Here is a 12665-nt window from a genome sequence, read left to right on the forward strand (position 1 = left end):
AAAGCCTTCAACAACACATATAAAAGCATTTCTTGCCTGTTTGTTGTCAGTTAACTAGCATATTGGTTGACAATTTCTTGTCTTAGTTATTGGTCGTTCGTGTAATAGATTTTAGTGCTGAGTCAAAGTAAAAGGGAAAGCTACTTCAGGAGAACTTGGAGCTAATATTTGAGGGGACATCATCTCTAATTTAATTGCCCTGGCTCAATGCTATGCCACCCTGGGATTTGTAGTTTGGTGAGGCATCAGCAATCTTTGGCAGCCTCCCGTGACCGCATAGCATTGAGCCAGGGCAGTTAAAGTGCATTCATTCTAGAGTATAGATGCACCTCAAGGTTTTCTTTTCCATTGCTGAACACTTTGGCATTCTAACTCTTTTGTTTTTAATGAAGGAATTACAAGCATGCAGCCACTGTAGTGCGCACCTTTTTTGGGCAAATTACGAAGAGTGCACTTTTTGTCGCTGGACATTGCATTTGCCAGCAAATACTTTTTTTTGGTTTCAGGGTTTTGAAAACTGAGGTGCGCATTAGATTTGATGGCGCATTAGACTCAAGTAAATACGGGTATATCCTATTTGAAATACAGAAATTTTGAAAAATTAATGATGATTTTTTTTCTCCTGGTTTATTCTTAACTTTAAACATTAATGTTGAAATCCTTAGTCACTTGAAAGTAAATCCTACAGAATTCAGTGTAACCTAATTGTGAGCAGACATAACTAGAGTTATGATGTAATGTCAAAGGCAGCTTGAAGGATGGTTGAAAAGCTAAAATAGGTGTGTGCCCCTCTGGGTTTTTTCCTGCCATTACTAAATTGTTCTGGAAAATATGATACATGAGGAATGTGCATCTTGTTTTCCAGCAGAGACATGACTATCATGTGTTTGTTTCTCCTGGGAAGCAAGGCACATACTCCACATGTGCCACATTCCCCAGCAAAAATTTCAGTAGTAGCAAATTTTTAACAGAGTCATTAAGATGTGGCTCCCAGTGAGATCACCAGCAGAGAAAGCCATGTTTGGTTACAGCATGAATCAGAATAAACACATCTTCTATAATCATCATTAATAAAAAGAGCATTCAACTGATATTGTCCTGTTTTTGTCTTGTTGTACAAACATGTTGAATCACATATACACAGGGCCGGCCCTAGATAATTTTCAAGTGTAAGCAAACAGTATTTTTGCGCCCCCCCCCCCCCAAACCAATCACTGAAAAATAAAAGGTAGAAGGTAGAGGTGAATATTATATATGTGTGTATACAATTGGGAATTGTAGTTGCCGGGGCTTATAGTTCACCTACAATCAAAGAACACTCTGCACCCCACCAATGATGGACCTGGACCAAACTTGGCACCTTGAATCCACATGACCAACAGAAAATACTTGGCTCCAAGGCAGGGCGAGGAGAAGGGCAAGCGGCCGGCAAGGCTCCCTCTTCCCTTCTCTCTCCCCTTCCCTCCCTTCTTCTCTCTCAGGCCAGGCCTTTGCCAGAGGGAGAAAACTCTTCCCTCCTGTAAAGGCCCGACACTTTGGGGAAACAAGTGGTGCGTTGTCACACATGTGGCACGTTGTCACTGCCTTTGTTCTGGGTCCCTAATAGAAGGCCTTTTTTCCAGACCACATTCTTATTATTTTCCCTCATTTATATTACTTACCCCATCTATATTTGTATAAATGTAGACTTTTTATGATTAATGATTCAATTTACACTCCCAATCCAAATTATACCTGTCAAATAAACTAATCCTTTCCTCTTTAGCTCTTTTCAAGTATGTTCCCTCTATGCATTTTTAAAAGGAGAGAAAAAAAATATTTTTATCCATTTTATCCTTGATTTATCTGTTAATTGCAACAAATTCATTAAATTTGGCCACAAAACTGGCCTTGGACTTATCAATGAGATAAACTTATAGTCAAGTATCTATTGCAGTAATATGGCAAGAAAGATGTTACACCTTCTTAGGGACTGAACCCTGATGCCATCTGTATTCCTTTAGTAGGCTTTTCTATAGTTAACATATTGTTTAACATATTGCCATGTTAAACAATATAACTAATCCAATTATCCACTAAGGAATACTGTTTCATCTGTGGAGGGACTGAACGTATCTATTCAGGCATATAAAGGTTTGATATCCTTAGGCATTTCTATTTCTCTTATTTCTAGCATCCATTTGAAATCATAATGGAAAATATATCTATTTAGCATAGCCTAGTTGATGGAATAGATTCTCTGTCTTATCTTTCAAGCTTTGGATAAGAGCATCTTGATGAAAGATAATCATTTTGTAAAAGATTCACTGAATTTGCGGAATAATGATGTTAAGTGATTGCATTTTTGTACACCCATTTTTGGTGAGGCTATTGGTACTAGCTTCACCAAATGGTTATGCGTTTTAGATGCAATTCAGTTGGGCTGACAGAGCAGCATTTGTTGGGCACAGAAGTCATTATCTCCTTTGTTTTGTACTGCTATGTTATGCAATTTGATTCATTTGCTTCTTGTTCCAATACTTGCCTTCTTGAGCCAAACTGGGGAGTGGAATGTTTTTATAGTCTGGTTGCGAGAGTTGGGGGAGCGTTTTGCTGGTCATACTTATAATCATTTGAGTGATTTTCTGCTTGTCTCTATTTCTACCAATCTCAGGCCCCTTCCACATAGCTGAATAAAATCCCACATTTTCTGCTTTGAACTGGGATATATGGCAGTGTGGACTCAAATAATCCAATTCAAAACAGATATTGTGGGATTTTCTGCCTTGATATTCTGGTTTTTATTTATTTATTTATTTATGTATTTATTTACCATATATGTATCCTGCCCTTCTTACGCTAGAGGGGACTCAAGGCGGCCTTACAACAGGCAGCAATTTGATGCCATACACATATATTAAAATAAACAGTTACAGTTAAAACCAAACAATTAAAACATAACTCATTAAAACAACAATTGAGATCATGCCATCCAGATCATAATCCAGGGCCGTTTCATTTGTCAATCACTTTGATTCATGGTTACTTATTGCACATATGGCTGTGTGGAAGGGCCCTTAGTTGACGTAATAATTTCAAATACTGGTACAGTAGAGTCTCACTTATCCAACATAAACGGGCCGGCAGAACATTGGATAAGCGAATATGTTGGATAATAAGGAGGGAAAAGCCTATTAAACATCAAATTAGGTTATGCTTTTACAAATTAAGCACCAAAACATCATGTTATACCACACATTTGACAGAAAATGTAGTTCAATACACAGTAAGGCTATGTAGAAATCACTGTATTTACGAACTTGGCACCAAAATATCACGATGTATTGAAAACATTGACTACAAAAAAGCCTTGGATAATCCAGAACATTGGATAAGCGAGTGTTGGATAAGTGAGACTCTATTGTATTTAGACTATCACTTAGTCCATTCCCTTGACAGGCTGGGACTGGGAGCCTTAGATAGGAACACAAATTATCAAGACAGAAACAATGACAATAAGAAGAATGTGTATTCACCCTGTGTCAGATTACACGATCCTATAGCAAATAGAGGCATAAGACTTTTGAAGTACTTTGTCACACTCATTTGCATGCTTTCTGGATCTCAGGGTTGCAGCTACACATATTCATCTTTAAAACAAGGCTTGGACAGTTGGGTACAATAGCAAGTGAATTGTAGACTTAATAGTTGAGGCTTTGTAAACTGATTTACAGTCTGAGTTTCTACACATTTACCCAGCATTCACTGATCGATAAATTGGATGCATACAAAGCATGCATAAATCACCAGTTGACAGGCAGCTTGTAAATGCCATTGTTCCCAGAGTATAGCAACCATTCTCCAGGGAGGTGTTTTTCCACAGGGATATTAGTCTCCTAGATATTTATCTTGTTCATCCAAGTCAAATGTTATATGTTTGACCCCATATTGGTGTGCAAATGCCATAGCCAATAAATATGAATTTGTAATATGGGTGAGTTCATATGTAATCTAGTCATTGAAAAACATTCTTCTAAACATATGTAATTCAAGCCAAAAAAGCAAAGGTGAGCTAACAACATAGAACAGCGGGAAAGTTTTCCAAGTTCCTGATCTTCAATGATAATATTGACATATCTAAAGCACTATGGCTAATTTCGCATGACATCTTTAAAAGTTATTCAGTAAAGCCCTGTTGAAAGATTTGTTTAATAGAAAAAGATGTCAAAAAGACTGTAAAGTTACAGAAAAAACATAGCTGTGTGGCAAATGAGGTTAAGAATGAAAGGATCATTATAAACCAGGGGGACCCCAGAGAGACACTTTTAATTATTCCAAAACAAAATAAAAGCTTATACACAGTAGGATAAAGTAGAGATTACAAAAGAGGTATTTATCAACTCAATGCTACTATGACAGAATGGAAATGTGAGGGCAGAATGTTAGTTTCGTTAATGATTTTAGAAACAAAAAGAGATTTTACAAGCATATTAGAAACAAAAAAATGGATACACTGGATTTACTGCTCAAAGTAAAAGGTATGACAGAGAATTGTTTTTAATAGGCTGTTTTGATCCAGACTTTCAAAGAAAAATATGAGTATGTGAAAAGAATCTCAGATGGATTCTTACGACATTCATCCAATGACTCTCAAAGAATCAGCAGGGCAATATCAGAATTACTATCACTTTAAAAAGTGTACACAAGAATAGTAGCCCTTTCCTCCATCCTTATTTGAATAGGAGTTGTAGAACTGTTGCTTTGATTTTTATGAGAGGAATATATCAGTCATTAAGTAAAACTTTTTTAAAAGGGCACCGAGAGAATGGGAAAAAAACTAGTAACCAGATTTTTTCCATTAGTGTGTATATAAGGAAGCTGGTTTCAGAAAAACAATCTGATAAAACAACCAGTTTTGTAAATGAGCAGAATGCAATTCAACTGGATCTGAGCAGTAAAGTTTGTCTTCATCCTAGGGAGGCTACATGATAAGAAAGATAGTCTGGCTGCCATTCACGTGTGTGTGTGTGTGTGTGTGTGTGTACAAGAAAGAGGGAGGGAGGGGAAAGAAAGAAAAGTGAACACAGAAAAATAGCCCCATATAGAGTGAATTACAGTAGACAAGTTGGGAGGCAACTAAGGAATCATGCAAACCACTTTTCAGTTATACAATTAAGAGTAACGACATTATCACATCAGGGCTTTAAAGCAGGCCACCCCGCATTTCTGCCATCTGCAGAATTCTGGGAATTCTTAGTTTAGGGCAAGGCCTTTAGAATGATCAGGGACAGAGGTCCTTGCCTTCCTAAACTGCATTTTGCAGAATTCTGCAGGTGGCAGAAATGCAGGGCTCTGTGCAAACTAGCCCTGGTGTGATAGCATAGTAAGTTGCTGGATTTTAAGCCTCTGCCATTCAAAACAGGAAAACAAACTTTCAAATACATTAAAACCTCACCATACTTTACTTTCTAGGAATTCAAGACTAAGGTTTCATAGATCAGTTTAGACTCGAGCATGAGGAAATGGGACCCAAGGAAAGGCCATGTTGTAGTAGCCCCCAAAGCTTTGACTCAGAAGAAAGGAGCCATGAACCATTTTCCAGGCAAAACCGAACCATATCTTGGGTGTTCAAAAATTGGCCAATCTGCTACTTAAAGATACTAATTTTCCAAGTTCTATTACTTTGATCTTTAGTTCAAAACTTTCTTCAGCTGGTGGGCAGTCTATATAATTAAGACATTCAATTGGGATTGAGATGAATCGAGTCAAAGTTAACTTGATGAATCTTATGGATTGGATCCCGTGGAAGCTTGTGTTAGAAAGATCCTTCTATTAGTCTCAAAGGTATGGCAGGATTCCTTTATATCTTTTTATGTAATGAACACAGGCGTTGTAACAACTTTTCATGTCCTTGATGATACCAGGTTCCTGCCATTAATATTGCAGATAGCCAGGTGTCACTTCATTTCCTCTCTAATTACTTGCCAGCCTACGTGCATCTTCAGCACAGCACAACTTTCTACTGTAGGCATTGAGTAAAAGGAAAAGAAAAAAGCCCTAATTTCTTGACAGGAGTTATAAGCTAAAACATTCAAAGAGGCAAAGGTTCCCCATCAATGTTTTGAAGGTTAGAACTTCAGTCTCCATCTTTCACCTTCAAAAACTGTTCAAGAAACTGACTAGCTAGAAACCTTTTGTGCTCTTTTGATAGCTTTTTCCTTTTGCAGTCAAACTTGTTTTATGCAGCTATTTTAGGTTCACGGTAACATGGAAAAGTGCCACGGGAGCTGAAAAGTACATGTACGCACCGGAACACAGAATTGTAGTAATTCCCATGATTGCAGGCCATTCTTTTTGGATTCTTTATTATGGCAAGAATTGCTATAGTTTTCTATTTCTGATACATTCTGTTTGATTCATGCAATACTTTTCCATCTAATATCAAGCAAATTGTACTGTTAGTAAAGTGAGGCAGCTGCATCGGGTAATGGATGATGGGGTCTAGGGCCAATTATTTGGGTGCTGTGCAATATGGGGAATATTGCAAAGTCTAGGGGTGCTCTGAAATCTATCCCACACACACCGTAAGCTAGGTTTCTGGCCTCTATTGTGATAATGGACATTGTCCCATTGGCAACATTTGGAATAGGCAAAGGGATGATTGATCTTTTGCTTCAGGCAACAAAATGTCTTCAGCCAATCTTTTCCATAACCCTGAGGCTTCAAATTGTGATCAGAAGGACAAGATCAGACAATACTGTATGATGTGTCTTAAAGGTATTTGAAAAAGAAGCTGTAGAGGTTGTTTACAAGACTTATATCTGCTCACGGTTCAATCTATCTCTTTCTTTTCACATCATCCAGGGAGAAACCAAAGTCCTCAAGTTGAAAAATCTCCGGCCCCAAGACTATGCCAGTTACACATGTCAGGTGTCTGTCAGAAATGTGTGTGGCATTCCTGATAAGTCCATCACCTTTGCTCTTACCAACACAACAGGTATGTCAAGGAAGTCTTGCTGGTAATGCCATTTAGAAATATTTCTCACTAATAAGTGTGAATTTCAATTCAGTTTGCTTACTCCTACATTTGTTAGGGAGGGGGGGCATTGTGGGGGATGGGTTTGGAACGTTGCGTTCTTTCCGTTCCAAAATGTGTACTTTAAGGATTTTGATGAATTCTTCAGAAGTGAACAGAAACAAAGTTGTCCACTAAATACAGTAAGTATAACTGTTCTTATCATGGAGAGGGTCAAGTTGTGCCTGGCTGCCAAATGAATCTGAACAATGATAGGAAAAAAAGACAACTGTAATTTAAATTTTAATATGAAAATATATTAAAACCACAGATTTCCAGTGGTCAGTTTTTCAAAACACTGGAGCCACATGGAATAATGGTTTCAGTGGGTTCAATTCCCCACATTGCCATGAAAACCTGTTGGGCTGTCTTAGGCAAGTCACCCCTCATAGCCTCAAAAAAAAAACTCTTCATGGGGTTTTGGGATCTCCAAATTGCAAATGAATTGAAGACACAGAATCACAGCAGTTCAAAACATCAGACCACAGTGGATGAATATATCCATTTCATTCGCTCACATGCTCAGTCCCCCCCCCCCCAACGCACACACACACCCTCAGGTTCTTTCTGAAAATGAAGAAAATTTTGAGGTTTAATTATCACAAAACTACTGAAACTAAACTTTCATTCAGCTTTTCCCTAGCATATGAATTCCATTCATTAAGGTCAATAGGAGCACCTATGTTAAAACATTTGACCCCATGAGATGAAGCTATAGCAGGGAAGAGACACATTCATGAGGGGGATATCCGATATCTTAGTGAATCCAACATATGGATAATATAAGCTGATTACAATTAAGACTTTTGCATGCTTGTATGTATAGGAGCACCTCAGAAAGTGAGTTTTAAGTATCATGCCCTTTCTTGGGAATACTGTACAGATCTGGTCACAGTGACTTATGCTTTGGCTACCACTCAGTTAGATTGCTGTAATACACCTTACATGGAGTTGCCATTGAAAACTGTTCAGAAGCTGCAGCTAGTGCAAAATGCAGAAGCTAGACTGATGTCAGAGATCATTTTAGAGACCATATAACACTACTCTTTGAAGAACTGCACTGGTTGTCAGTTTGCTTCTGAACTGAGTTTGGGATGTTGATGTTAGACTGCAAAACCCTAAATGACATGGGGCCAAGATATATCCAAAACATTACTTCCCTTCCATGTTAGTCTGCCAGAAATTTCAGGACTTTAGAGGAGGACCTGTTACAAATCTTAGCACCTCATGAAGTTAGGTTGGTGGGTACGCATGATAGGGCTTTCTCTGTAGTAGCACCTCAATCGTGGAATTCCACACCCAGTGAAGTTAGGCTGGGCCCATCTCTTTTAAGGCTTTTTTTTTGAGGGGGGGAGGGGCAGTCAAACAATGCGGTTCTGCTGGCATCAGTGCTTGAAATGGATTTTAACTGTTTTTAAACTGGATTCTAGGATTATTTTTACACAGCTTTTATGATTTGTCAAAGAGCATTTCAATATGCTTAGAAAATTTAAATATTGGTATTGTTTTAATCAATTTTTATTTGTTTATAACCTTCAATGAACAAATAAAGCCTTTGTGGAATCGAGTATTTCTAATCACTCTTATGAAAGCCTTACATCAAAAGTTAATAAGTTTATTTACTATTTTCCCAAATCAGCTGAGTTTTCAATGAAGGCACTTGTCGGCAGAATGTCACCTACAGGATACACTCATGCCATTGCCTGTTCTGGCAGCTTCCATGTGAGCTCTGACAGCACAGTGACAAAAAGTGACAGCACCCTTTTAAAATGTTCATGTGATGAATGTGTGCCTTGTTTTCAAACTAAATAGTATTCTAGGAATCCTCCTGGAAGATGAATTCTTCCAGCTCAAAACAATATTGGTTTTTAAGTTTTAAGTCTCCCTAATTGATGAAGTGTGTTAAAGCACTGAACTGCTGAAATTGCAGACCGAAAGGTCCCAGGTTCAAATCCCGGTAGTGGAATGAGCGCCCGCTGTTGCTCCAGCTTCTGCCAACCTAGCAGTTCGAAAACATGCCAATGTGAGTAGATCAATAGGTACCGCTCTGGCGGGAAGGTAACGGTGCTCCATGCAGTCATGCTGGCCACATGACCTTCCACTATTTCCAGTATAATATCTAGCACATTACTGACTGTTCTGAGTGGCAAAAGTTGTTACTCTGTTCTATGATGTGTGCTAGACCTCTTTAAAAAGGTAGCCTGAACCTTGTACTATTTAGCATTTGCACTCCAAATCTTGTCCCAGCTTCCAGCTGACTTTCCAGCAGTTTATCTCCAGTGTTGCTTTCCTCTTCAATACCAGAAGTGTGTGCAATTTAAAGAAAAATGCCAGGTCAGGGGTAGCAGGCTACAGGTAGTTACCCCTTGTGAAATGTAACACTGTTCTGCCCCTTTTGCTCTTAAAATACAGACTACCTTCTGCGTGTGATTGAGGCAGAGAAGGGTTCAACAAATGGTTCAGCTATGGTTGTGTGTGTTGAACTCTTGTGTAGCAGTGTATACCAGCTTTGGCACCTTGATAAGGAGAGATGTCTGCAAGATGGATTGGTGAAGCCAATTTCACTCCAAAAATCCCCCGCTTTGGAAGAAACCAAACAAGAAAAGAATTTCACTTCAACTTAACTGTTGCCATATAATTCTTCAGCTATCTATAAAAAGTCATAAATGCTTTCAAAACACACTAAAGCAGCTTCTTCTTCTTCTTCTTCTTCTTCTTCTTCTTCTTCTTCTTCTTCTTCTTCTTCTTCTTCATTTTAATGTGTAACCAAGTAGTGACTTATGAACCAGAGGGAATCTCTCCTCTCTCCCATGAATTATGATTTTTTTTTCTATAAGGAGAAAGAATGGAGAGCCTTGTGCATGCAGAGCATATGTTTCAACAGTGAACTGTGGCCTTTGGAGCATAAATGGCTAGTGTGAGGCTTTAGTATAAAGGACGGAAAGCTTTAGGAGCAATACGGGATAATGAAGTGAACACAAGTAAACAAGACCATGTTATATTTGGGGGTGTGAAAAGGCCAATGCCCGGGTATTTAAAATGTGCCCTATTCAAGACAGAAAGAGTAACCTTGCTGTTTGCAGCAGTAGTTGGAATTTGTTTGCCATGTTTCTCTTGCAAAGAAAACCAAAACACAAAACACACACCCTTAATATGGATTCATAAGAAAGGAACTCTTTAGATGAGGGAGAATATGTTGGTGTAGAGAAAGATCCTTTAAGTAATCTTTGAGAACAACCAAAGAATAATAGCCAGGATGAGCCCTACTGTTACTGTATAATGAGGCCACTGGCTGAACAACAGATTTTGCATGTGAAATGGTAGGAAATTGTTGATTTGTTACTGCATTAAAAAAAAAAACTGCTGGAGATAGGGAGTGATGCTTGAGGAATCCCACCCGCACCTCATATGCCAAAATAACCTGCTTTGCTTTCGATGCTATTTTGTAGGGGTGGTTGTTTGCTATTCTGCTTTAGGCATCTATATGGGATTAGATATGGTGGATTGGACCTCTGTAGTTCAGCATTCTGTTCACACTGTGGTCAGGAGGTACTGATGGGTATCCCACCAGTAAGTCATGTGTTGAACAGCACCCTTCTATGTGTGCTCCCTGGGAACTGGTATGCAGAGACATTCTGCTAGATACTATAGAAAATTAGGCACATCACAAGTGATAAAGAATCCTCATCTCCATGCACTTAACAAATCCTTACCCAGAGATGCCCAAGAAGACAGCCATAACAATTTCTTGTGGTAGGGAATTCCACAGTTCTTGCTTTCTTAAGTATCTTTTATCTGTCCACCATTCCACTTAAGATTCTAGTACAGGCATCCAACTTACATATAACTCCTAGATACAAACGGGTGTGAGACAACTGAAAGTGAGAGGAAAATCTACCCTTGGAAGGGAAGTTCACTTCTGTAAGAGTTATGGGGGAAAGGTGTTTTCACTGAAGCTTTGTCACCAGAATCCTTGCTTCCACAACAACCCATTTTTTTCAAAGTCCAATTGTTATCGAGACAGAAAAGGAGGTGAAATCTTTTGGAGAGGCGAAATCTTTTGGATAGGGTCACAGACAGCATAGTAAATATTACGAATGTGTTAACCCTACTCTATGCTATCCAAAACTTTTTTTAAAAAAAGTAACACTATGTAACAAAATTTGGGGGAAAAATCTGTTTCTGGTTTGAAAGTATTATTCCTGCTTGATTAATACTTTCTTTGAAAGTAGTTGTTAGACTCCAGAAACTTCATGTTTGTGGCTACCACAAACTACGTTGAAATGGTTGAGACTCAATGAGATATTTATTGAAAAACTATAGCAAAATGTGCTGCAGGATGTTCTACAAAAACAGTTTTTGCAGTTTAATAAACTTTTTCTATGTTTTTATGATAGAACCAATTAGAAAATGGCATTTATAACCCAGGAAAAAAATTGTGTTACATAGCGTAATGTACTTGTTCCAACTTACATTAAATTCAACTTAAGAACAAATCTATAGAAGCTATCTTGATTGTAACCCTATGTTAGGTTAGTAGAAGCCGTCTGCCTATCCATTTTTTTCATATCATGAATATTTTTATTCACCTTTGTCATGTCTCGTTTAACCTGTTGGTGTCTGGGGCTATTTCTTGCTAAATCCGAGAGATTGACCAATGAACTAGGCGGTTTCTTGGCTACTCTAGTATGGAATATTAGATTTTCTTGAGTTTAAGACAATTTAGTGAGAAAAGGAACTGCCTTGAAATGTAAAAGAAATAAATAGAGGGTATGAAACTACGGTTTAGCAGACATTACAATATAGGATATCTTGCTTTAAATTATGAGGATAACTTTGCCACATGAAAATCCTTTCCAGTCCACAACCACTTACCTATACCAGTTAAAATTAGCAGAAATAACTACTAACCCGTTTTTCTGTAGAATCACTAAAGAAGGGATGTTGCTGGTCTCAGGAATGTTGAGAATCACCACCCAACAAAATCTGGATGTTCAACCACTATCCATACCTACTCTAAAGCCATGGCCAGGGAGTTTCCTATGAAACCAGAAACGAGTATCTATTTAGGAACGTAATAGAGATACACACTTAACCTCCCCTCAATTTTCTGTTATTAATGGATGCACAATCACTGCTTGATCTTGAAAGCTAAGCAAGGTCAGTCCTGATTAGGATTTGGACGGGAGACTGCCAATGAATACTATTGCTATAAGCTATATTTCAGAGGAAGGAACTGCCATACCATTGAGTATTTCCTGCCTAAGAAAACACTATGAAATTCTTGAGGCTGCCATAAATCCACAGGTGATTTGAAGGCACAGACATACACAAAAGAGGACCTGCATGCAGTCAGCTACTTGGACCGTCAGTTATCCAGGGCACTAGTCCAACCTCAGAGCATGATAGGAACTGTTGCTTCCCTCCCTCCTTGCTGGGCCCATGATTTTAGAAAAGTTAAGCGGCACAGGCAGAGATTTCTCCTGCAGTTGTACTGCAGCAAATTGGACTTCAAAGGCAATTGAAAGCGACTCTTTGTTTTTATTGGTCTCAGCACTCCCCCCCCCCCTTTTCCTTAGCTGACTTCGCCAGCAAGTTTTCTGAGCTGAGA

General features: G+C 38.5%; 1 protein-coding gene across 3 annotated transcripts in view; it reads left to right on the plus strand.

The window, feature by feature from the left end:
- Positions 1-12665, plus strand: part of mdga1 (MAM domain containing glycosylphosphatidylinositol anchor 1) — a 380665-nt gene that overhangs the window by 149872 nt on the left and 218128 nt on the right. For all 3 annotated transcript variants that reach the window (XM_008125164.3, XM_062973681.1, XM_016990606.2), the window contains one exon: positions 6844-6976. In XM_008125164.3, the coding sequence (XP_008123371.1) occupies positions 6844-6976 (133 nt within the window). The remainder of the gene's footprint in view (positions 1-6843; positions 6977-12665) is intronic.

The sequence above is a fragment of the Anolis carolinensis genome, chromosome 1 (assembly GCF_035594765.1).
Source record: "Anolis carolinensis isolate JA03-04 chromosome 1, rAnoCar3.1.pri, whole genome shotgun sequence".
Taxonomy (NCBI): Eukaryota; Metazoa; Chordata; class Lepidosauria; order Squamata; family Dactyloidae; genus Anolis; species Anolis carolinensis.